The sequence below is a fragment of the Mytilus edulis genome, chromosome 9 (genome assembly GCF_963676685.1).
Source record: "Mytilus edulis chromosome 9, xbMytEdul2.2, whole genome shotgun sequence".
Taxonomy (NCBI): domain Eukaryota; kingdom Metazoa; phylum Mollusca; class Bivalvia; order Mytilida; family Mytilidae; genus Mytilus; species Mytilus edulis.
In genome coordinates this window covers 14,723,086-14,748,619 of record NC_092352.1, presented here as the reverse complement: position 1 = coordinate 14,748,619, position 25,534 = coordinate 14,723,086, and the positions used below count along the sequence as shown (strand labels likewise).

General features: G+C 30.5%; 1 protein-coding gene across 7 annotated transcripts in view; it reads left to right on the top strand.

The window, feature by feature from the left end:
• LOC139489550 (putative E3 ubiquitin-protein ligase UNKL) overlaps nucleotides 1-25,196 on the top strand; it is a 31,972-nt gene extending 6,776 nt beyond the window's left edge. For 2 of the 7 annotated variants that reach the window (XM_071276078.1, XM_071276081.1), the window contains 12 exons: nucleotides 5,097-5,214; nucleotides 5,705-5,789; nucleotides 10,111-10,280; nucleotides 16,068-16,145; nucleotides 16,475-16,642; nucleotides 17,340-17,556; nucleotides 18,624-18,740; nucleotides 19,267-19,415; nucleotides 19,977-20,201; nucleotides 21,181-21,276; nucleotides 21,934-22,092; nucleotides 22,982-25,196. In XM_071276078.1, the coding sequence (XP_071132179.1) occupies nucleotides 5,097-5,214; nucleotides 5,705-5,789; nucleotides 10,111-10,280; nucleotides 16,068-16,145; nucleotides 16,475-16,642; nucleotides 17,340-17,556; nucleotides 18,624-18,740; nucleotides 19,267-19,415; nucleotides 19,977-20,201; nucleotides 21,181-21,276; nucleotides 21,934-22,092; nucleotides 22,982-23,161 (1,762 nt within the window). In that variant the 3' untranslated portion in view covers nucleotides 23,162-25,196. Of the gene's footprint in view, nucleotides 1-5,096; nucleotides 5,215-5,704; nucleotides 5,790-10,110; nucleotides 10,281-16,067; nucleotides 16,146-16,423; nucleotides 16,643-17,336; nucleotides 17,557-18,623; nucleotides 18,741-19,266; nucleotides 19,416-19,976; nucleotides 20,202-21,180; nucleotides 21,277-21,933; nucleotides 22,093-22,981 lie in introns of all 7 variants that reach the window. The other 5 variants (XM_071276077.1, XM_071276080.1, XM_071276075.1 and 2 more) reach the window with 3 other exon arrangements.
• The last annotated feature ends 338 nt before the right edge of the window (nucleotides 25,197-25,534 follow it).

Here is a 25,534-nt window from a genome sequence, read left to right as displayed (position 1 = left end):
TAAGGAATTAGGGGCCAAAAAGGGGCCCAAATATGCATTATTCTTGGTTTTCGCACAATAACTTTAGTATAAGTTAATAGAAATCAATGAAATTTAAACACAAGGTTCATGACCACAAAAGGAAGGTTGGGATTGATTTTGGGAGTTGAGGTCCAAACAGTTTAGGAATTAGGGGCCAAAAAGGGGCCCAAATAAGCAGTATTCTTGGTTTTCGCACCATAACTTTAGTATAAGTAAATAGAAATCTATGAAATTTAAACACAAGGTTTATGACCATAAAAGGAAGGTTGGGTTTGATTTTGAGAGTTTTAGTCCCAACAGTTTAGGAATAAGGGGCCCAAAGGGTCCAAAATTGAACTTTGTTTGATTTCATCAAAAATTGAATAATTGGGGTTCTTTGATATGCCGATTCTAACTGTGTATGTAGATTCTTAATTTTTATACGACCGCAAATTTTGAAAAAATTTTCGTCGTATATTGCTATCACGTTGGCGTTGTCGTAGTTGTCGTCGTTGTCGTCGTCGTCCGGCGTCCGAATACTTTTAGTTTTCGCACTCTAACTGTAGTAAAAGTGAATAGAAATCTATGAAATTTTAACACAAGGTTTATGACCATAAAAGGAAGGTTGGTATTGATTTTGGGAGTTTTGGTCACAACATTTTAGGAATTAGGGGCCAAAAAGGGCCCAAATAAGCATTTTCTTGGTTTTCGCACCATAACTTTAGTTTAAGTTAATAGAAATCTATGAAATTTTGACACAAGGTTTATGACCACAAAAGAAAGATTGGGATTGATTTTGGGAGTTTTGGTTTCAATAGTTTAGGAATAAGGGGCCAATAAAGGGCCCAAATAAGCATTTTTCTTGGTTTTTGCACAATAACCTTAGGTTAAGTAAATAGAAATCTATGAAATTTAAACACAATGTTTATGACCACAAAAGGAAGGTTGGTATTGATTTTGGGAGTTTAGGACCCAACAGTTTAGGAATTAGGGGCCAAAAAGGGACCCAAATAAGCATTTTTCTTGGTTTTCGCACCATAACGTTAGTATAAGTAAATACAAATCTATGAAATTTAAACACAAGGCTTATGACCATAAAAGGAAGGTTGGTATTGATTTTGGGAGTTTTGGTCCCAACAGTTTAGGAAAAAGGGGCCCAAAGGGTCCAAAATTAAACTTTGTTTGATTTCATCAAAATTGAATAATTGGGGTTCTTTGATATGCCGAATCTAACTGTATATGTAGATTCTCAACTTTTGGTCCCGTTTTCAAATTGGTCTACATTAAGGTCCAAAGGGTCCAAAATTAAACTTAGTTTGATTTTGACAAAAAATGAATCGGTTGGGTTCTTTTGATATGTTGAATCTAAAAATGTACTTAGATTCTTGATTATTGAAGTTTTTTGGTCCAGTTTTCAAATTGGTCTACATTAAGGTCCAAAGGGTCCAAAATTAAACTTTGTTTGATTTCATCAAAAATTGAATCCTTGGGGTTCTTTGATATGCCAAATCTAACTGTGTAAGTAGATTCTTCATTTTTTGTCCTGTTTTCAAATTTCAAATTCTACATTAAAGTCCAAAGGGTCCAAAATTAAACTAAGTTTTATTTTAACAAAAATTGAATTCTTGGGCCTCTTTGATATGCTGAATCTAAACATGTACTTAGATTTTTGATTATGGGCCCAGTTTTCAAGTTGGTCCAAATCAGGATCTAAAATTATTATATTAAGTATTGTGCAATAGCAAGTCTTTTCAATTGCACAGTATTGTGCAATGGCAAGAAATATCTAATTGCACAATATTGTGAAATAGCAATTTTTTTTTTAATTAGAGTTATCTTTCTTTGTCCAGAATAGTAAGCAAGAAATATCCTATTGCACAATATTGTGCAATAGCAAGAATTTTTTTTAATTGGAGTTATCTTTCTTTGTCCAGAATCAACTTAAATCTTTGTTATATACAATATACAATGTATATACACTTTTTACTACCAACTGATAAATTTAAATAATCTTTACCATTCAGTGATAACAAGCAGTTTTTTTACATCTTAATATTTTATGATGTATTTAAATGAGTAGTTATTGTTGCAAACTCCATTAGAAATTTGAATTGATATCAGTTTTGAAAAAGGGAAACGGGGATGTGAAAAAAAGGGGGGGGTTAAATTTTTCTCATTTCAGATTTCATAAATAAAAAAATTTCTTCAAACATTTTTTTGAGAGGATTAATATTCAACAGCATAGTGAATTGCTCAAAGGCAAAAAAAACCTTTTAAGTTCATTAGACCACATTCATTCTGTGTCAGAAACCTATGCTGTGTCAACTATTTAATTTTAGATTTAAAAAGTTTGAAGAAGAAATCTTTAATTGATTTGTAAAATCTTGGCATTTGTTTTGTGTAAAAAAAAACCATGTAATGTCAAAAATTTGATCACAATCCAAATTCAGAGCTGTATCATGCTTGAATGTTTTGTCCATACTTGCCCCAACTGTTCAGGGTTCGACCTCTGCGGTCGTATAAAGCTGCGCCCTGCGGAGCACCTGGTTCATATTGGTCTTATTTAAGGTCCAAAGGGTCCAAAATTAAACTTAGTTTGATTTTAACAAAAATTGAATCCTTGGGGTTCTTTGATATGCTGAATCTAAAAATGTACTTAGATTTTTGATTATTGGCCCAGTTTTCAATTGGAGTTATCTTTCTTTGACCAGAATAGTAGTTGAATCAACTTAAATCATTGTTTTATACAATATATCGTGTTAATAATTGCATTTTTCACCAAAATTCGTATTTAAAACTGTTGTACAAGTTATAAGTGAATTTTTGTCAAATTTTGTACAAATTGTAATTTGTACAGGCACGTTTTGTACAAATTATAATTTGTACAATATTTTTGTACAAAATGATAACTTGTACACAACATATATACAATGTATATTCACTGTTACTACCAACTGATAAATTAAAACAATCTTTACCATTCAGTGATAACAAGCACTTTATTTTACATTTTAATATTTTATGATGTATTTAAATGAGTAGTTATTGTTGCAAACTCCATTAGAAATTTGAATTGAGATCAGTTTTGGAAAAAGGGAAAGGGGGATGAGAAAAAAAATGGGAGAGGGGAGGGGGGGGGGGGTGTTAAATTTTTCTCATTTCAGATTTCATAAATAAAAAGAAAATTTCTTCAAACATTTTTTTGAGAGGATTAATATTCAACAGCATAGTGAATTGCTCAAAGGCAAAAAAAAATTTTGTATTCATTAGACCATATTCATTTCTGTGTCAGAAACCTATGCTGTGTCAACTATTTAATCACAATCCAAATTTAGAGCTAAATCCAGCTTGAATGTTGTGTCCATACTTGCTCCAACCGTTCAGGGTTCAACCTCTGCAGTCGTATAAAGCTGTGCCCTGCGGAGCTTCTGGTTATACTTTGCCAGCTTGAGGGGACATTACAGATCTGCATCTTAACTGTTTTCAGTTAGTTTATTTTTCTGATTATTTGGATGACATTTCACCACTTGTCTTTCTATACAAATTCCCAATTGTACATTTTGAATCACCAAGAACAGTGTCTGATCCAGAACTTTTCATAAGGAGGGGGCAGGGGCTCCTGTCATGCTTCAGTGATTCCCTATATAATAAACCAAATTTTAGGGCTTGGGGTATCACTTTGTAAGCATTGATAGCAGTATGATCTCTAAGTTAATGTCTTATTATATAGTATGGTGCTATTCAGAAACAAACCAACATTTTTTAAATGAGGATTATTTATATGCCCGTTTACAGGACATGTTATGGTATACCATTGCCTGTCTTTCCATCATCAACATGTCACATTAACTCATAAATGTATGAAACTTTGTTGAATTGTTAATATCTATTGATGTAAGCTCCCATTCGTTTTTGATAATTTTCAATTTTAAGTTCGCAAGTTTTTTTTGTTTTTTTTTCATTTGATGAGGGGGATTTTCCCAAAACACTCACCAATCGTCAAGAAACTTTGTTGAATTGTTTATATCTATTGACATAAGCTACCTTTTGATTTTTATCAATTTTAGATTTTACGTTTTTGGTATTATGTGATTTTATTTCACTTGACTTGGCAGGGTTTATGAGTGATGGTCCCTTATTTAAGACCAGTCCATCTATAGACAGGTGTTTTGGGATAAACTCATCAATGAAGTGTCCAGTTATTGGTTCTTATCATATACTTAGTTCTTTTGCATATGCGTTTGGTAACACTGATATTCAAATAGACTGTTCTTGTGCAAATTAAAACAAAAGCTCTGCCCAATCAGTTGAAATAACATTGGTAATATCATGAAACTTTTATGCATGGTTTGTATTTGTAATTTTTTCAAGAATTACTGATATGACATTGAGAAGTTATTGAAAGCGACAGGCGTATCATGGTGCAGCTGTTTATTTTGGTTATGCTTTGTGGTTTGGTTAGATCAGTGAAACCTGTGGTAAAATTTTGAAAATCTTTTCATGATGTATTTGGTCTTGACTTAAAAACTTTCTTTTGCAACTAGAAAAAAAAATAGGTATATATACATATCATGTATATATTGGCGCAATTATGTTTTTCTCAACTTACTGGTGAAATTCAAATAGAATTTGTTAAAAAAATTAAGAAATGTTTGCTGTGAAAATGAACTTGAAAATTGATTTATTGTATAATTCTGAGTGGTGTTAAAACCTCAAGATGACATTTCCAAGGATCAATTTATATTTGATCAATTGATGATCTTGAGACTGAGGCAGTTTAAATTTAAACTACATGTAACTTCAGTGGGAATTTTCACAACGAAAATACACTAATACAAATTATAAAATTATAGTTACCAGTATTTCATGTTTGCATGTGTCTATTTATGTTGAGATTACAGTAAAAGTTTATACAAAGAAAATCATATAATCAGCAAAAACAGCCTTACAAATGTTTTATTGATCTGAATAGACAACATTTTGCAACAACAGCAAATCACTGGTTATAATTGGGAAATATAATTAATCCATACTAGTACATGTATATCAGAGACTGTATCATTGTATATAAGAAATTATAATTAATTGTTTTGCAGGTCTACACCTTGCCCTAATGTTAAACATGGAGATGATTGGAGTGATCCAACACAGTGTGAAAATGGAGATAACTGTGCTTACTGTCATACACGTACAGAACAACAGTTTCACCCAGAGGTAAAATCTTGTTTCTTAAATTTGCTCTGTGAAAAAACAAAAACTATGAGTTCAACAATCAAAATGCAGTATTCGCCATAGAATTTTCATCATTTGATTTGAATAGGCATTGTTTCTTGGAAATTAATAAAGCCACATTTACAATACATCAGATTTAAAAACATATTCAATAACTTGTGCCGAGTTTTACAGAAATAACCATTTCTAAGGACCTGACCCTTGAATGTTTCTGAAGGAAAAGCTCATACTCATGTTATAAATTTAGAACTTACTGTAACATTCTTGTCTATACAAATTTGAATATATGCCTTAAAGTAACCAATTATAGTTAATAAACTTAATACCTAAGAAGATACCAAAGGTTTTATTAGAAATTATTGCAATTTATTACCCACAACCATCGACAGACTGAAAAGCAAGTCATATTTTAGCCACAGTGTACATTGTACATGAGTGTACAAGAATACTAAGTCTAACATGTCTATTTCAGATTTATAAATCAACAAAATGTAATGACATGGTACAAACTAACCACTGCCCTAGAGGACCCTTCTGTGCCTTTGCCCATGTTGAAAGTAAGTACAGATACAAATGTATGTATGCCTTTAAGGCTTTCATTTTTGGTACCCCCAAAAAATGTACATCGTTCAGGCTGTTAGTTTTCTTATTTGAATTATTTTACATTTTACAGCTCACTATATGGTATGTGTTTTGCTCATTGTTGAAGATTGTACGGTGAACTATAGCTGTAAATTTTTATGTCAATTGGTCCAGGGTGGAGAGTTTCCTGCAATTATACCACATCTTCTTATTTTTATGTTAAATGCATCAGTTCCTTCGCAATATAGACTGAATTGATGAAAGCAAATAAGACCAGGCCAGAAAATGTCACTTTCAATATTTTATTCTCATTTCATTGTTTTGAAGTCATTATGTATTATTGTCATATAGCTCTGGCATAAAAAGGCTTTGTCTGACATACGTTGCAATCGCTTGGAACATGATTTTATGAAATGTAGAATTAATGGTCATACTGTTATTATTATTTATATGTGACTTTATTGTTTATTCAGGAAGTAGATTTATAATGGTTATGATGACCTTTCAAGTACATACGATTCAATTATTAGCAATCTTTAATTTACTATTGATTATAAGTAAGTGTAAATTGGGAATAAATTGAACTTGTATCTAGTGGGTCATTCAATCCAAAACTTGTAATTACATGCTGGAAAATAAAGCATTTTCTAACTATTGACAATTTTAAAGAACTATGCAATTAAAAAAATATATTTTGCCCCAGTCTGTCATAAACATACATGTGTCTCTCAGATGGGTGAAGTGGATAAAAAAAAGTGATCCCCTTTGTGACTATCGGCGTCCTAGACCTGAGAAAATTAAAAATGGCTATACTGCTAGGATAAAATTCAAGGGAAATTGTTTACCTGAACACATGTTTACATGCAATAAAGTTCTCAAGGAAGCCAGTTAATCAAATAATTGCCAAGCTATGCATTTAAATTGTAAATTAACATTATGTAACATACTGAAAACAATGTAAACAATTTAGGTGAATAAGGGCATTAGTTTATGAGGGGATTGTTTGCTTTTAATTTGCTATAACTTGATACACAAAGTGATGATTTATAGGGAGAAGGAGAAATTAAGTTATAAAACTTGAAAAAAATATTTAGTCAAAACCATTCATTGTATTTATTTCGTATAGAACTTGTGACTATTTGTATATGTTCATTTCCATCGCTTGCATTCTGAGTATGTATCATTGTGATAAAATCAAATATACTCTTCAACTGATGCTCAAATACTGATTTACCTTTATTTTTGGGCATATAAAGATTTGTTTATGCCCATCTCCCAAAGGCAATAGGGGCCATTAACCTTGACCAACCTTAAGTCCATCCACTTTCATTCCCTCACACACTGTTTTGAGTTTTTAATTTGGATATTAATGGCAAAAAAAAATAGTTTCTGCTCTTTTCATGCAAATTTTATAAAAATTCAAACACAATTCTAAAAATCACAACACACAATCTTAGTTTAGATTTTGACTTTATGTCATCAACTGTTTTTATACGACCGCAAATTTTGAAAAAATTTTCGTCGTATATTGCTATCACGTTGGCGTCTGCGTCGTCGTCGTCGTCGTCGTCGTCGTCGTCGTCGTCGTCGTCGTCGTCGTCGTCGTCGTCGTCGTCCGCCGTCCGAATACTTTTAGTTTTCGCACTCTAACTTTAGTAAAAGTGAATAGAAATCTATGAAATTTTAACACAAGGTTTATGACCATAAAAGGAAGGTTGGTATTGATTTTGGGAGTTTTGGTCCCAACATTTTAGGAATAAGGGGCCAAAAAGGGCCCAAATAAGCATTTTCTTGGTTTTCGCACCATAACTTTAGTTTAAGTTAATAGAAATCTATGAAATTTTGACACAAGGTTTATGACCACAAAAGAAAGATTGGGATTGATTTTGGGAGTTTTGGTTTCAATAGTTTAGGAATAAGGGGCCAATAAAGGGCCCAAATAAGCATTTTTCTTGGTTTTTGCACAATAACCTTAGGTTAAGTAAATGGAAATCTATGAAATTTAAACACAATGTTTATGACCACAAAAGGAAGGTTGGTATTTATTTTGGGAGTTTAGGACCCAACAGATTAGGAATTAGGGGCCAAAAAGGGACCCAAATAAGCATTTTTCTTGGTTTTCGCACTATAATGTTAGTATAAGTAAATACAAATCTATGAAATTTAAACACAAGGCTTATGACCATAAAAGGAAGGTTGGTATTGATTTTGGGAGTTTTGGTCCCAACAGTTTAGGAAAAAGGGGCCCAAAGGGTCCAAAATTAAACTTTGTTTGATTTCATCAAAATTGAATAATTGGGGTTCTTTGATATGCCGAATCTAACTGTATATGTAGATTCTCAACTTTTGGTCCCGTTTTCAAATTGGTCTACATTAAGGTCCAAAGGGTCCAAAATTAAACTTAGTTTGATTTTGACAAAAAATGAATCGGTTGGGTTTTTTGATATGTTGAATCTAAAAATGTACTTAGATTCTTGATTATTGAAGTTTTTTTGGTCCAGTTTTCAAATTGGTCTACATTAAGGTCCAAAGGGTCCAAAATTAAACTTTGTTTGATTTCATCAAAAATTGAATCCTTGGGGTTCTTTGATATGCCAAATCTAACTGTGTATGTAGATTCTTCATTTTTGGTCCTGTTTTCAAATTTCAAATTCTACATTAAAGTCCAAAGGGTCCAAAATTAAACTAAGTTTGATTTTAACAAAAATTGAATTCTTGGGCCTCTTTGATATGCTGAATCTAAACATGTACTTAGATTTTTGATTATGGGCCCAGTTTTCAAGTTGGTCCAAATCAGGATCTAAAATTATTATATTAAGTATTGTGCAATAGCAAGTCTTTTCAATTGCACAGTATTGTGCAATGGCAAGAAATATCTAATTGCACAATATTGTGAAATAGAAATTTTTTTTTTAATTAGAGTTATCTTTCTTTGTCCAGAATAGTAAGCAAGAAATATCCTATTTGTGCAATAGCAAGAATTTTTTTTAATTGGAGTTATCTTTCTTTGTCCAGAATCAACTTAAATCTTTGTTATATACAATATACAATGTATATACACTTTTTACTACCAACTGATAAATTTAAATAATCTTTACCATTCAGTGATAACAAGCAGTTTTTTTACATCTTAATATTTTATGATGTATTTAAATGAGTAGTTATTGTTGCAAACTCCATTAGAAATTTGAATTGATATCAGTTTTGAAAAAGGGAAACGGGGATGTGAAAAAAAGGGGGGGGGGGTTAAATTTTTCTCATTTCAGATTTCATAAATAAAAAGAAAATTTCTTCAAACATTTTTTTGAGAGGATTAATATTCAACAGCATAGTGATTTGCTCAAAGGCAAAAAAAACCTTTTAAGTTCATTAGACCACATTCATTCTGTGTCAGAAACCTATGCTGTGTCAACTATTTAATTTTAGATTTAAAAAGTTTGAAGAAGAAATCTTTAATTGATTTGTAAAATCTTGGCATTTGTTTTGTGTAAAAAAAACCCATGTAATGTCAAAAATTTGATCACAATCCAAATTCAGAGCTGTATCATGCTTGAATGTTTTGTCCATACTTGCCCCAACTGTTCAGGGTTCGACCTCTGCGGTCGTATAAAGCTGCGCCCTGCGGAGCACCTGGTTTTAGTTATGTCCCTTTCTAACTTGTGCACTATAACTTATGTTTATCTGATCCAACTATTATGAAACTCAAACACAATGCTGAGAAACCCAGCACGCATACAAAGTTATAATTGTGGCAAGGAGTCATTTACCACTTAAGAGTTGTGTTCTTTTTAAACTTGGAAAATTTCCAAGATTGAGCCAGGGATTCAAGTCCTTGGTCACATTCTTTTTCTAATACAATATTATCACACCCACCCCTTATCAATTTTCTGTTTACTGAAATACTGCAGAGAAATCATTAATGAGCAAATTATAGCTCACAGTTAAATTAATTTCCTTACTTTTGTTTTAATGCATATGAATATTGTAAATTCAAAAATTATTGCGTGCATTTATTATTGCAATTTTGTCATTTTAGACATCAATGCGATTTTAATTTTTACTATTTTGGGGGGAAATCCTGCTTAATTCATATAAAACATTTTAAAATGCGAGTTTAAATTATTGAGTTTAAAACTCTATCGCAATTTTTGCAATGATAAAAACCTCGCAATAATTTCTGAATTTACAGTATTATAATAATGAATTTAAGTTGTATTATTGTGGTATTCTTTGCTTTTACAAATTAACCTTTTGCTTGGATTAAGTAATTAATTTTCATAATATTTTTATTTTCAGATGAAATAACAACAGCTAGAGATGTAGGTTCAAGTAATGAGAATTCATTGGCTGAATTTGTCTCGACAGTGTTACCTCCCCCTACCATTAGTAATATTAACCCAATTACCATAGTAACAACAAGTAGTAATGGTGTTATCTCAGAGGGAAATCAAATTAATCAAAAAGTGGTAAGTGTACTTAGTGTTAATTGTGAAATAAACTTATTTCATCATTAATATTCATATTTCTTATGTATGTATATATATCTATAGCTCTGGTAAAATTCAATTAAAAAATCCTGTAACTGTCAGTTATTCCAAAGATCTTCAATGCATTAGCAGACATTCGGTCCAGTTAATGTGTGGACTTACTGGACTGAAGACTGAAGTTCATAATTTTTTTCAAGAATTGTTGATCATCTTCTTAGCAACATGAAATGACAAAAAATAACTTTGAAGTAAACACAAATTGACATTGAATAATATTTGACATGGGATTGAATTAAAGGGAAACTTCGCAAAAAAATCAAAAATTGATATTATGTCCATTCTGTATAGAAATGCTCAAATTTATAGATATTAAAGTTTTATTCCGCTAGATAAGAGATCACCATCGATTTTAAATTTAGAGTATCAATTCTCTGCGTTCCGCCATTTTGTCGTCTTCCCCGATTAAAAATCATGATGTGTCTATAAACCACAAAGGACCAAAACTACAGTAACTGATGTAGTCGTAATTACGTGTCAATATCTTGTCAATCGTACGGTTGTTTTGTCTGACAAACTAACTTTATACGGAAAATGTTCTTATTTTTTTTTAAATAACCATAGTCTGTAATTTTTAATCTGTTAATATTGGAATTAGTTAAAAAGTCAAAGTTTAAATCATAAATAAGTGTTCCGTGAAAACTGTTTTCGTAAATCGTATAATTCTTTAAAGTAATAAATTTTATTCAAATAAATTCGGATCTTCCCTCGTCTGATCACCAGCATGACTAAAGGTATTACTCCCAAAGGTATTGTGAGGGGTGTGAGGTGACACGTCCAGGTATTCAAGCGATTTCCTGTCGGGCTTGCAAGTTCATGCATCATTTCACTTCTGTAGGTATTACACGGCTGGTAACTTAAAACTCTCCATTTTGAACTATCAGATGTATAATATACATCTCTGTCTTGAGTGTCCGAAAGTGATATGATATACTAGTCATTACTAAACTCATACGCTTGTTTATAAATCACATTACTGGTGTAAAGAATATTATTTATTAAAATATAAATAATAAAAAAAAAAGAAAGATTTGATGAAATAAAAATCTATTTACATTTTTTTTCCAAGGTTTAATTTGGGGAAATGTAATATATACTCGTTGTCAATAGTAAAGGACAGATTGGAACATATCAGAAAAATTGATTTAAAAAAAAATGTACGCACTTGTCGACGATTCGTTTCTACGCCTGGATAGAAAGTTACGGAGCTATATCGCAATTTAAAATATATACATGTATACATTGAACATAAGAAAGAAACATACATTTTGTGTAAATTGGGGTAACAGTTTTGTAAATAGACTAGTCCACGTATGCCAACAGTATGTAATAATCGAATTCGATAGACTATTGTATACCAAAAGAAGAAGAAGAAGAAGAGGACCAATTTGATTTAAATACAAGTCGATATAATAACCTGCTTCGGTTCATCGAAGTTATGAACATAGTAAAATCACAAATTTATATATAAAGGAAGAAATTCGACATCATCACAATTGTTCCGACATTCATGTAAAACATAAGCAACTGGACGTACACTAATAAACCCCAAGGGATGTGAATATTTTCTAGGAAATCTTTTGAGTATTAAAGTTTCAAATTGATTTCGGGATTTATTTTCTTTCTTGATATTCAATGACAACAATTTAAAGAGTAAACTGCTTGTCCGCTTTAGGGGTATTCTTGCCAGTTGAACAGACTATATTTACATTCAAAAATAGGGAAATTAAGATGACATTAAATTCGTTGTCTTTTTTTTTTAAAACATCGTTGGTCAAATAGCTAAAGTATTATTCGTTGTGAGAAGAAGACTATTTTAATAGGACGCTCCCGATTATGAATAATTTTGGTTGACGTTTTTCACACCTGAAAAGAATATCTATTCGTAATTTTTCGATTCCATTCCAAGAGGATCCTTAAATTTCCTGTCAATTTTTTAAATCATCTTTTTTTCAAATAGCTGAAGTATTCATGCGTTGTGAGATTTAAAATATTTTGATGAGAACATTAATTCTTAAATAGGTAAATAAAGATCGCTTTGGATGGACTAAATTATATAATTGCAATCTGTTTGAAATATTAAAGGTTGGCGATTTTAATTTAAAAAAGTACAATTTTTAGTTCATACAATCGTGTTTAGAAGGCTATTTTTATTTATAAATTTATTCAATTAAAATAATTCAGTATTTTATCGTTACAAAACTAATCAGAAGTCATAATTCATTTAAAAGTGAGCTTATGCAAAATATATAAAAATATACAACAGCTATCCAGTTATTGTGCGACCTTATTTCTCCCGTAAATTCATTTTATTCTTTTTCTTACATTTCTGTGTCTAAAACTATAACTGACTCCCGTATATCATTCATACGAAATGTTGTTCACACCTGAAATTCTGAACCGTGACGCCTAGGTGTCACTGAATGAAGATCAAAAGATTAGAATTACATAATACTAATCTTTTAATTACCTTGAGTTTAACTACGCATTCAACATTCACTAAGTGTCACAAATTAATACACATTTAAATTCCACAGTACAAGCAAGTGACAATGTTTTCTGGAATGAAGCAAAAAGTTCAGAATACAAACATGTATTTTTATGCCCCACCTACGATAGTAGAGGGGCATTATGTTTTCTGGTCTGTCCGTCCGTTCGTTCGTCCGTCCGTCCGTCTGTCCCGCTTCAGGTTAAAGTTTTTGGTCGAGGTAGTTTTTGATGAAGTTGAAGTCCAATCAACTTCAAACTTGGTTCACATGTTCCCTATGATATGATCTTTCTAATTTTAATGCCAAATTAGAGATTTTACCCCAATTTCACGGTCCACTAAACATAGAAAATAATAGTGCGAGTGGGGCATTCGTGTACTGAGGACACATTCTTGTTTAATACACTATCGATCGTGTCAGTTTCATATGTTTGTTTAAAGTATTTGAAGAAAAAAAATCATAAAAATGTTCTATTGTATTATTTACTTTAATTACTAGAATTCGTATAAAAAATCCACACATGAATCCTACAATCTAATTTAAAAAGTTGCATGGCTATCACTTACTTTTCGTTGGTTAATAGCAGGGATGGGGTCGATTACTTTAAAATGTAATCGATTAAATTACAATTACTTTGGTAATAAAATGTAATCGATTACATTACAATTACACCCTATTTCATATGTAATCGATTACATTAGATTACTTTTCTTTATTGTAATCATGATTACTTTAGATTACTTATGATTACATTGTATATTGCTATATCAAAGTTTTTGTATAACTTTTTATCCGCTTATTTTGGTGATTTTTTTTAAAAGCCTTAATTTATTCATCTTTTAAAAGAATTTATAGACAAGATAGTTACAGTTACAGTGTAACATGTGTAATTTGATAAAATAGCTATAGACAAGTGTCCTTTCTCTATATAAAAGATGTAGTTTTATTTTTAACTACAAATTGTAACCAACTGCCTAATTAACAAAAAAACTAAAAATAAGGAAAAATTAATTAAGTATAGTTTTATTGTCTGTTGGGACATAATTGACACATCCACTAATGTTTTTACAGGTGTTAATCACTACTTCCATTTTTTTAAACAAACAATGGGTGGGCTTGGGTATTAAAATTTTATTGTCTTAATAATTATTGTCAGTAAAGTTAAAAGTGGTTGATTGTCATTATTTGTTTGAAAAGTTTTAATACTTGATCTGATTGAAATTAATAGAATTATTGTCAGGTGAAAACACAAAACAGTTTTGTAACTAAGGAAAAATTATTCATTTCTCTTTATATTAAGCAACAGTTTATTGTATTAATGAAACTTCTGATGTCACCTATTGTTTACTATGCATATTGTTTGCAATATTTATGCCATATGTATACACTGTACATGTACAAAATGTACTTGTTTATACAGGTGAGCCTTAAGGCTAATAAAGTTAATAAAGAATAAAAATAAGAAAGCACATATTATACACAAATTTATAGAAAATAAAATTCATTAAATTTTGTCAATAAACGAAACCTGGTTTTAACTTCCGTTTTGAATTAAGTGGGCTTATATATATTTATGCTGACAATCAAAGTCAAATAGGAACTAAATGTTTTCTGCATTTGAATTTCAATGTATTTTGGTAAAAATATTGGGTAAACTAATATGAAATTGGAGTTAATATCAGAAGTTTTCAATCCCGGTGCATTACGTTTGCGCGCATTACCACTACATTTGCGCGCATAAATCATTACGTTTGCGCGCAGCTTTTGATTACAATTGCGCGCATTTTTTTGACAGGTAAACCCAGGTAAAATACAGGTAATAATACTTATTTATTTATAATTTGTTCAATTATTTACCCTGCTCACCAACGATGAGGTGGAAATGGGATTTCGAGCAAGATAATTCTGTTTTATTTTGCACAAGCACTAAATCCTAGAAATCTATACAGATAAAATTGTTAAAATGCTTAAACATAGCTAATCTTAAAAAAGGTAAAGGTATAATTGATAAATTCATTACTTCACATGTTGTTACATGCCGAAACTCCATGTTTGTGCCTTGGTGTAACTTTAAAAAAATAACTTAAATTATTTACTAATTTTAAAAACGATCACTATTCATTGAAACACTTTTTATTCTGAAACATTCGCAATGAAGTTACATGTATGTCTTAAGCTTTACTACGGAGTTTATAATGCTCACTTTAAAATTTGTTTTACAATTTTATATGAACAAATTACAATTTGAATTAAGAAATATTTTCAAAATTAATAATTGATAGTCATGTTTATTATGAAAATGAAAAATATATATAGTCAATTGTAATTCAATTTAAATTTTACCTGAATTTACCTGTAAAATGAATGCGCGCAAATGTAATCAAAAGCTGCGCGCAAACGTAAAATATTTTAATCCCCAAATGCGCGCAAACGTAATGCGCCCTTCAATCCAGATAAACAAATGCCTTCAAGGCATATTCTTGTATCAAAAGAGCTAAATTTCACAAAGAAATATTGGACAGTAAATTTCTTTTTGTAAACTGTTAAAACAAAATAAAACACTAGGTGAAACAAATTTGTTATATAGATGATCACATTAAACAAGGTCCCATCATTGTGATTACTAGTTTCATGATTTTTCATTCAAGCTTTACATTTTCTTATTTTCATCTTGTCTATCCAAAACTATTGTCATATTTATACAAGATTTGTAATCATCAAGTAATCTTATGAATGTAATCTTAAAGTAATCTAAAAGTAATCATGATTACACCTGTTTTTTGCCATGTAATCGATTACATTATGATGACTTGTAATCAGAAACGGCATGATTACTGATTACATAGGATTACACTGCAAAATGTAATCGATTACAGCTGATTACGATTACCCCATGCCTGGTTAATAGCTACACCAAAAGTCGTCGATGCGCTTTAAATAGCGTTATTAGATGGTTAACGAACAAGACTTAAATGAGATTAATTTCACTCCCGGCATGCTCAAAGACTTAAACTACGTCACATAAGTCAGGAAGTTTGATAAAATAAAATTAATAATTCCCAATTTTCTTCTTTATTACTTTTCATATCGAAATAAAACTTGGTGAATATGTTTTTTTATGGTATTATGAACATAATAAGATGAAAAGTGAAAAATCGCGAATTATCCCTTTAAACAGAAGTAACATAATGCACACTGAAGAATATTTAATTATTTATAGGATCTCAATGGTTCAAGCCAGTGGAAGTTTCCAGATCCTATTGGAAAGGAAAGAGCTAATAGTGTACCATATAATTGTGTAAGTTAAAATCTATCAATTTAAATGTCAATGATAAAAATTGTATCATTAAATACATTTGGCAAAGTAATTGGATTTGAGATTTTCCTCATTCCAACATGAAATGTGGGAAAGACGTTTTGTTTTGGTGATTTGTGCTTTTATTGACATCATCAAGAAAAACATGTTATATGGTTAAATTTGTGCATTTTCTCAAAAACTGTTTCTTCAGAAATTTATGTAGCTTGATGATTTGATCTATTTTGCTTTGGTAAATTAATCATAATTTCAAATTTTAGCCAGAAATGGCCATTTTAGGAACTTATCGAAGTTACTCCTTTGATTTACAGAATAACAGTAGTATATCAAGCAGTATACCTAGCCATACAAGTAGTCCATTACCTGAACCTATAGGTAAAGGTAGATCTAGTAGTACATCAAGCAGCATAACATCAGATTCTGGACTAGGACTAGGATTTTATCCAAGAGCACCTGGGTCAGAGAGAGAAGATTCACAGGTAAGCAGTAAAGTCTTTTATTGTATAGCAATATAATATTTCCCACAGAAAGTAACCAAAGTTAGCGTGCAATAAATTCTAATATTGCACTAGTGCAATAAATCTTCAAAATTCATGACCTCATTAACGACAAAATCTTAGTTTAAACCAATTTTTACTTTTAAATATTATATTGCTATACAATAAAAGGGTTATTGCATGAATATTGGGGAATATTGTCCCTCGTAGAACATATATTGCACTCGCAAGCTCGTGCAATATAAAATTCTACTCTGGACAATATTCCCCAATATTCATGCAATAACCCTATAATACATCCAGAGTATCATAGTCAGTGACAGAAGACAAAAACTTGTATACATCAAATCTGTCAAGATTTGCTATCATACCCTAGAGAGACTTCAAAAAATATTGGGGAAACTAAATTTCACCTCCTTTTGCTCATGAATTACAATATTTCTTCACATCTGATTCTTTCCTAAGAAAACACACCAAGACGAATTTCAAAATATTGAAAGTTAACAGCTTAAAAGTACTTAACATGAAATAAAGTATCTGTGAAAATAAATCGTTGTAGAGTTTTCTATTTTTTATCTTAACAACATTGACAACATGAAAAGAAAAGTTATAACAATTTCATGCTTTTAATATATAATATGTAATACTGAATAATGTGTCTAATTTCTTTCTGTAGCAGTTTAGATTAAAACAACAATTAGCAGCTATAGATGGTGACCATACAATAGACACTGTAGAAAAGGCAAAACGGAAACAGAATTTAATATTAGTCAGTGCAGTCAATTGTGCAGTTAATACATCTTCATATGCAAGTGTTACGGGAATGTCCTCATCAAATATGTCTCCATTAGCACCAGCCTTTTACCCACCAGCGGATACAGTAGGATCAGTTATAGGTGAATATGGGTTATTTATAACTGTTGCATAAACAATGATATATTAGCAGGGTTCTTGTTTAGACACGTATACACGTCCTGGACGCATCATTTTAGAAACCCCTGAGTCCCTGGGACGCGTCCTGATTGAATCCCGGAATCCCAGAAACATCGTTTTGCCTAGAAAATTTATGATTCGACATTGTTTTGAGCCATTGTTTTGACAAGAAACTAAACAGGAAGTCGATGTAAAAAAATCTCAAGTATTGAATAATGTTTGCACCCTAAAGTTTTCACTATCCAATCCTGCCACTTTCAAAAATTATGTCTAATTAAATTTTTTAATATTTAATATCTGCGATTATGCACATACTGTACACTGTCCCATGTAAGGGGAGAGTTTGTGCCTGTCCATATTGAGGACCCAGTAATTTGTTAATTGTTGCTGTATATCATAAAATTACATGCATCCTGGACTCATCAAAATCTATTGAGACTCACCATTTCTAAAAGTGATGAGTCCCAGGAGGCCAGGACTCACTATGAAAAACTCCTAGTGAGAACCCTGTATTGGTTTAAAAAAATACAATGTATAGAAAAGAAAAGAATAAAATTATGTATCTGAATATTGCTTTGAACACAAGATATTTTAATTGATGAAATAGAGTTATTAGATTGATTGTAAAATGTAGATATCAGTCAGGTATATTTGACCTTGACTTTAATTTCATGGATCATTGGTGAATTTAAGATAGTAAGACCTCAATCTTAAAGACTTTTAACACAGAATGCAATTGTAATTAGTAGGGAAAGTGAGACATTTCAGTATTTTGACCCATGATATATAAAATTTAAAAAGGAAATGGGGAATGTGTCAAAGGGACAACAATCTGACTATAGAGAAGACAACAGCCGAAGGCCACCAATGGGTCTTCAATGTAGCGAGAAACTCCCGCGCCTGGAGGCGTCCTTCAGCTGGCCCCTTAAAAAAATGTATACTAGTACAGTGATAATGGACATCATACTAAACTCCGAATTAAACACAAGAAATTATTACAATGTGGAACACAATTTTGTTTATTTTATAGGCCATGCATTAGAAGATCTATGTTTAGATGATATTGATTTGAATAGTTTAGACAAAGAATTAGATCGTGACGATACAAATTCATTAAGCAGTTCTATTAGTGCTGGTATCTCCTCAGGTAAAATTATTTGATAAATGTACAAATGTTGAAATATGTTACAAAATAAGGGTAAAACCTAATTGATATATACACACATACTTCGTTATTGTCTCTGTTAACGGGCATTAAATTGTATATTGTTTGTGAATTCAATAATTTCCTACAATACTAGATGAAACTTGGAACTCTGCATTTGATGAATTTATTCATATTAAGGTCAGAAGATAAGTTCATCTAACTGCATAATAAAAAAAATATTAGAATATAGGGGGAATTGCAGAGTTTGTGGTGCTTTTGTTGATGTAATTAGTATTTTAATAATTAAGATATTGAAATGAGTCATCTTTGCAATGTGATGTAAATCTTAAACAGTTATTTGATTAAGATCAGATAATAAATTCCTCAACTATGAAATTGTTTGTCCCCAAGATAAAATGCAGCCACAAATTTTTATGCAATTATTGATTTTTTCATGTCAATTTATTATCAGATAACATGGGAAAAAAAATGAAATAAAAAATTATGACAATTTATTGTATTGTAGGTTATGGTTGTGGAAACTCATCTTTACCCATTGGTATACCAGGAGGCCTACCGCGGGGTAGTGTAGGAAGTCTTTCACAGTCTCCACCCTCTCCTTTTGGCAGCTTTCCTCATCAGCTGTTGACAAATCAACAAAAGAATGATGATCATGTATGTATCTACAGCATTTGTATTCAAATCTCATACATTTTAATTACAAAATATACTTGAAGATATTGTAACTACTTATATTGAAAAAATTTCAGGTATAGTATATATAAATATATGCAATGTAAAAGAATTATGAAAATATTCTGGTAGACATGTCTGAACATTTGACAAAATAAAAAAACATTTGACATTTACGATTTTAAAATGAGAATATGGTCATGATGGTGTATGATTGACAACCATCCACAAAAGTTTTCTTACCTGCTGGTTAAGATCAATTGAAATCTTATCCAATGGCAGGTACAGTGTATATCCCTTTCAGTAATTGAAGGAAGAGCTTCTATTTATTGCTTTGAACAAAACATTTATACAGAAATGACTTTTTAAATGTAACAATATGCCTGAATGAATGTTCAAGTCAGATTGGCTGGCTCACAGCACTTGCAATGCTTTGACTTGATAATTGAGGATTAATAATTTATACTTTCTTTTTGGCTGGCTCACAGCACTGATGATGCTTTGATTAGATGATTGAGATTATAATTTCTACTTCTTTTTCAGATATCATCTTTATTAAATTATAACAACAGTAAATATTCTACGTTACATTCAGATGTGAATTCAATGTCTCCGAGAAGTGGACCTCTTGGACCTCACTCGCCTCTTTATTCTTCTAGTATATCAAATAGTACCCCTGCTGCTGAATTACACAAGCTTAGAGAAGAGTCGGCAACACACAAAGCTAAAGTTGATCACTGGGAACATGCTTATTTACAAGCTAAATGTGTAAGTTTGATAGTATCTATTAATCTGCCATGAATTAGACTCAAAGAGATATGGGTAAAATGTCTGAAACATTAAAAAACAGCCAACAATCAAGATTGCAACCATACAAGAACATCTATCATAACTGTATGACCAAAAAGTGATGCTTGAACTCAAAATAACACACTTAAAATGCATATGAATGTATACATTCAAAGACTTATAACATAGCATATATAGGAGAAGTTACAAAATAAAAAAAATTAAAATTAAAAAAAATTGAGACAACAGTCTGTCTACCGTTTCTGAACATATGATTGCACAAGCAAATATACTTTTTAAAAAACTTAGAATTAAGGGGTGTCTAAATTATAATCGATAGAATTTTTTTAATATTTTGCCAAAATGTAGTAAATATCATGCTTTTAAAAAAAAAAATATAAAGAATAGGTCACAGGGCTTATTTTCACGCTACACAGTGTTCAAAATTGACAGATTTTGTATAGATTATGCATGGAAAACCCAATTTTCTGCAATAAAGCGTAAACTACACCATAGAATTTTGAGATAACTTATGAGAAGATAGCTTTCAGTTAAGAAAAAGAAAAAAATGGGGTCACTGGACCTGTTTTCTTGCTACATAATAAAATATGTAAATTCCTAACACATTCTATTGTAAAAGTACCGTTATCTGAATTATCTGCCCTTGCATCTGAGTTGCCTCCCCTAATGTGGTAAAATTGGAAAAAAATAATCAAAGAAAAGTTTTCTGTTTTTTGTAAAATACAACCATAAATATGATAAAACATGTTATTTTCTTTAGATGAACTTTATTACACATGAATTTCCTAGTCTCAAAATTTGCACATTCTATTAAAGATCTACACCTTGTTTTCTGGGATTTCTAAATCCTAGATGGAGGAAGAAACCCTATCTACCTTAGAAAGATATTAAATGCATTTATATACTTGTATGAATTGTTAGTATAATTTGATTTTAGGCTTGTGAAGCTTGGAAGAAAGAAGCAGAAGAATCTATGAGAAAGACCAGGAATTCTGATGATGAAAAAAATCATGCAATAAAACAGAGAGATGAGGTAATTTATATTTTTACTCCAAAGCTTTACAATTGGTCTGTACCAAAGAAACTTGACAAAGCTTACATGTAGACATCAAATTATTCTTTTGAGAGTGCATTATTTAACATAACACAATTCTCTTTGCATATTTGATTTTACAAATGCTTCCGTTGAAGGTTTATTAGTATAAGCCTGCTATATATACCAAGGATAAACTGTTGTGTAAATCATTGTTATACCTGTTTGAGAATGATATTTTTTTGCAAGCTTAATCTTTCATTGATGCCAACGAACATTGTTTTACCTCGTTAGATTAAATTCTTTTCAATATCTAAACATACTGAACACGTGCTAAAAAGATCTCCAACTGCAGTCTCATCACAGGTTGTATACATATGGATTAAAATAAGGTCAAATTCTATATGTTTTAACATTAAAATTGTCAAAATACAAAATTAAACATTAAAATTTAAATCTAAATTTATGAATAGTAAAATTGAGAATGGAAATGGGAAATGTGCCAAAGAGACAACAACCCGACCATAGAAAAAAATAACAGCAGAAGGTCACCAACAGGTCTTCAATGTAGTGAGAAATTCCCTCACCCGGAGGTGTCCTTCAACTGGCCCCTAGGTATGTTTTAGCTTTTTAATCTTTACACATTTTTATTTGCAGGCAATACAAAGATGTAAACTTATTCAACAACAGCTGGAGATAGTGAGCAGTAACAGTATCAGGTGTTTAACACGTATAAATGAGTTGGATTCCTTATCTCTGACACAGATGAGACAAGTACAACAGCAACTTAAAATGGATTTGGAAAGAATGGAAAAGGTAGTGTATTGTCAGCCTTCAAATTCTCTGTACATTTCCTATATCACAATATATCAATATGTCACAATAAGAACCGATTGTTTAAGATTTTTCAATGATATCATTTATGCCAATCAACCTCTGGTCAACATGTGGAACTCATTAATAAAATGAACACAACCTAGACATTTGTCTATAGCTTAAGAATCATTAGATTGAATTCAAAACTCAGTTTGTCTCTCAGCCTACAAAAATTTAAAGGAGCTTGTGAGATCTGAATTGAAATGGGATGTTTTTATGTTAATAAACATTTTTTATAAGTAAGAAATGGTCTTGTTTAAAAGGAAAAAGTTATCTTACTGTGCTTACCAAAATGTAATGGAGAAAAAAAACCTTGCTGTTTAAATAAATGTCTAATTTACCTGCCTACTTACTTGAATAGCTTGCATTCCTGTAAAAAGAACATATAGTGATAAAATAAATATATGAAATTCAATAAGAAATTCCTGTCAAGACAAATAAAGCTAGCTAATGGGGGTAAAAAATGTTTGATATACAAATCTTTATCACGATAACTGCCATTTAAAGTGGCAACCACAAATACAAAAAAATATATGAAATGCTGTAAAAAACTTATTTTTTTGAATGATTTATTTACAGAACTTTCGTGAATCTATAAATAATTTGGATATAAACCGTCACAAATTTTTCAAACTATGGTCTTCTCTGATATGAATACACCTTAAAAGTTACAAAACCATGAAAATAAATTAAAGGCTTGAAAGGGTATGACATGAAAAAAACAATTCACCATTTAATGGATTCTTACACAATGTAGTTTAATATTAAATACATTGTTTTATTTTCCTACAGTAGTTCTCAGTTTGAATGTATATATTTATGATTTTAGATGATCCTTTATCAGCAGAGTGTCCGGTGTGCTTTATGTCAGGACAAGATGAAAAGTAGTTCCCCCCTACCGTGTAGTCATCGAGTGTTATGTGATACATGTTCGTCCAAAGCAATGAACTGTCCTATATGTCACACACAGATTTCACGATCTTTAAGTGTTGGCGGATACCGGTTGTAATATAGGTGTGTCTAGGATCTTCAAATTCATGTTAGATATTTAAAAACTTTATATTTTGCAATTTGAGCCAATTGTGATTATTACAAGAAAATGTGAAAGTGGTATTTTGTATAGAAATGGCAAAATTGCATCCAATTATTATTGATTATACAGTGTTTAAGGTTGTTAAGAGTCTTATTTAGTTAACTTGCAAGATTATTTATTATTTGATAAACCTTTATTAAAAAATGAAGGGGGAGAATTTCCAAGCTACATGTGTATTTTCTCTCTAGCAGATTAGTTTCTAAGAATTGTTCTTGAACAAAGTATTTAAATTATAATGAAAAACTTATTCTAAGAAATATCAATACAACTGTTTATCCCTGTATTATGTCCAAAGAAAGAAATTAAAAAAAGAAATGGCTAGAATTATTTAAAAAAGTTATAATTATACAACAGAAAATATTTAAAGGTTACTACATAGGCCATGACCTTTGTAGCATATTTTCTGTCATGGATATATACAGGAACGTCTAAAGTAACTACATAGGCCATGACATTTGTAGTGTAAATTCTGTCATAGATATATACAGGGACTGCCAGTTGATTCATTTAATATATTTGTACAGTTATTTTAAGTAAGAACTCTTGCAATCTGTTTGTAGTTATCACAGTGTGTGCCATTTACATTTCTTGACAAATTTAATCAAATGAAAAAGATTTAGTGCTAAATATTGAAATTTATTGTTTTATGATTTAAATAAAATATATTTTTTTGTTAAGTTTCAAAGTTTGTATTCAAGTTAGTTCAGTTAGAAACTGTTTAGTTATTTTTTAACATAGTTACATTTAATTCTTTTGTTTATATCACCTTTGAAAGCATTAAGGAGTGTGCATTGTATATTATAGTAAACTAGTTTTTGTCTTCTCACAATTTTCGATAAAGTACTTGCATTCCATACCAATTCTTTTTAATGTAATTACATTTTTTTTCATTTCATTTTCTGTAACGTGATCAACATTATTCATTCTGATGCTTTATGTAATTATGATTATAAAGTATGAGAGATACCAGTCACATTTTCCTCATTTATATTTTATTACAGTATATTTTAGATTGACACTTTTGAAACTTCTACTTTGTTAGCTTTAATGTATTGAAATATTGGAACGATGTTGAGGATCAGCCTTCTTTTCAGTCACATAATGGTATTTAGTGACTGAGAAACATATTAAATTATTACCACAAGAGTGCCTTCTTGAAAATCAAATTGTAAAATTCAGGGAATTGATAAATATGTAAAAGGCACATGTTATATATTTTGTTAAGCAGTTTGATAATTTGCAGTTTCAGAATCCAAGTAATACATTGTATTATTTCCAAAACATTCTGATCGGTTAGTGTTGTCCTCAACAATAATAAAGCAGCCAATGGTCTAACATTAATTTAATTAAGATGTATGGACAGTAACATTACCCATAGTCCTAAGAATTGTTTGAAGGCGAATTAAATTATATGAATTTTATTTTGACTTCCAAGAAGAAAACTACTAATGCCTTTAATAATTTTAAAGACGATTTGTATGATACTATCAGAGTTTGTTTTCTATGTACAAATAGTTTCATAATAAAGGTCAGAATTGCATAATTGTGAGAACAGAAAATATTGGTACCTCCAATGATAAAAATCTGTTGAGATATATAAGCTAGATTTCTTAATATAAATAAAAAACAATGTGGTATGATTACCAATGAGACAACTCTGCCCCAAATGACATAAAAGCTAACATTTATATGGCCTTCAACAATGAGTATAACCCATAGTACATAATAGGCTTTAAAAGACACCAAGTTGTATTGTTTCATTGTAAGTAATTAATTACAAATTGCACAATTGGAAATTCAGTTTGAAATAATGCTAGAAAACATAATGTTTCATTTTTAAGTTTTTTTTCTAATACTTGTCACTAATTTATAACATTTTACTGTTGTACAATTTATCATCAATAAATATTTTGTGATAATTTTTCAATTTGCAAAGTCTGTATCGTTTTATTTTTTATAAAACGATACAGACTTTGCAAATTGAAAAATTATCACAAAATATTTATTCTCACTTTCATTTTATTGGATTTTGGTTTAAGCACAGAAACTTCCATAGTACATGTACAACTTCTGTGATTAGTGCATTCTATGTATATTCAAGACCTTTTTCAAGTTGTTTTTAGAAGTGCAATTCCCTTGTATTGTAAATTTTTCATATCATGTTCACATGTAAAAATTCAGGCTATCTATATATGGACTTTCTTGTAATAGTTTTAGAGGCTTTCTTATAATGATAGTCTCTATCAACATATATCATCAATATGCTTTGTTTAATACACTTTCCATGCA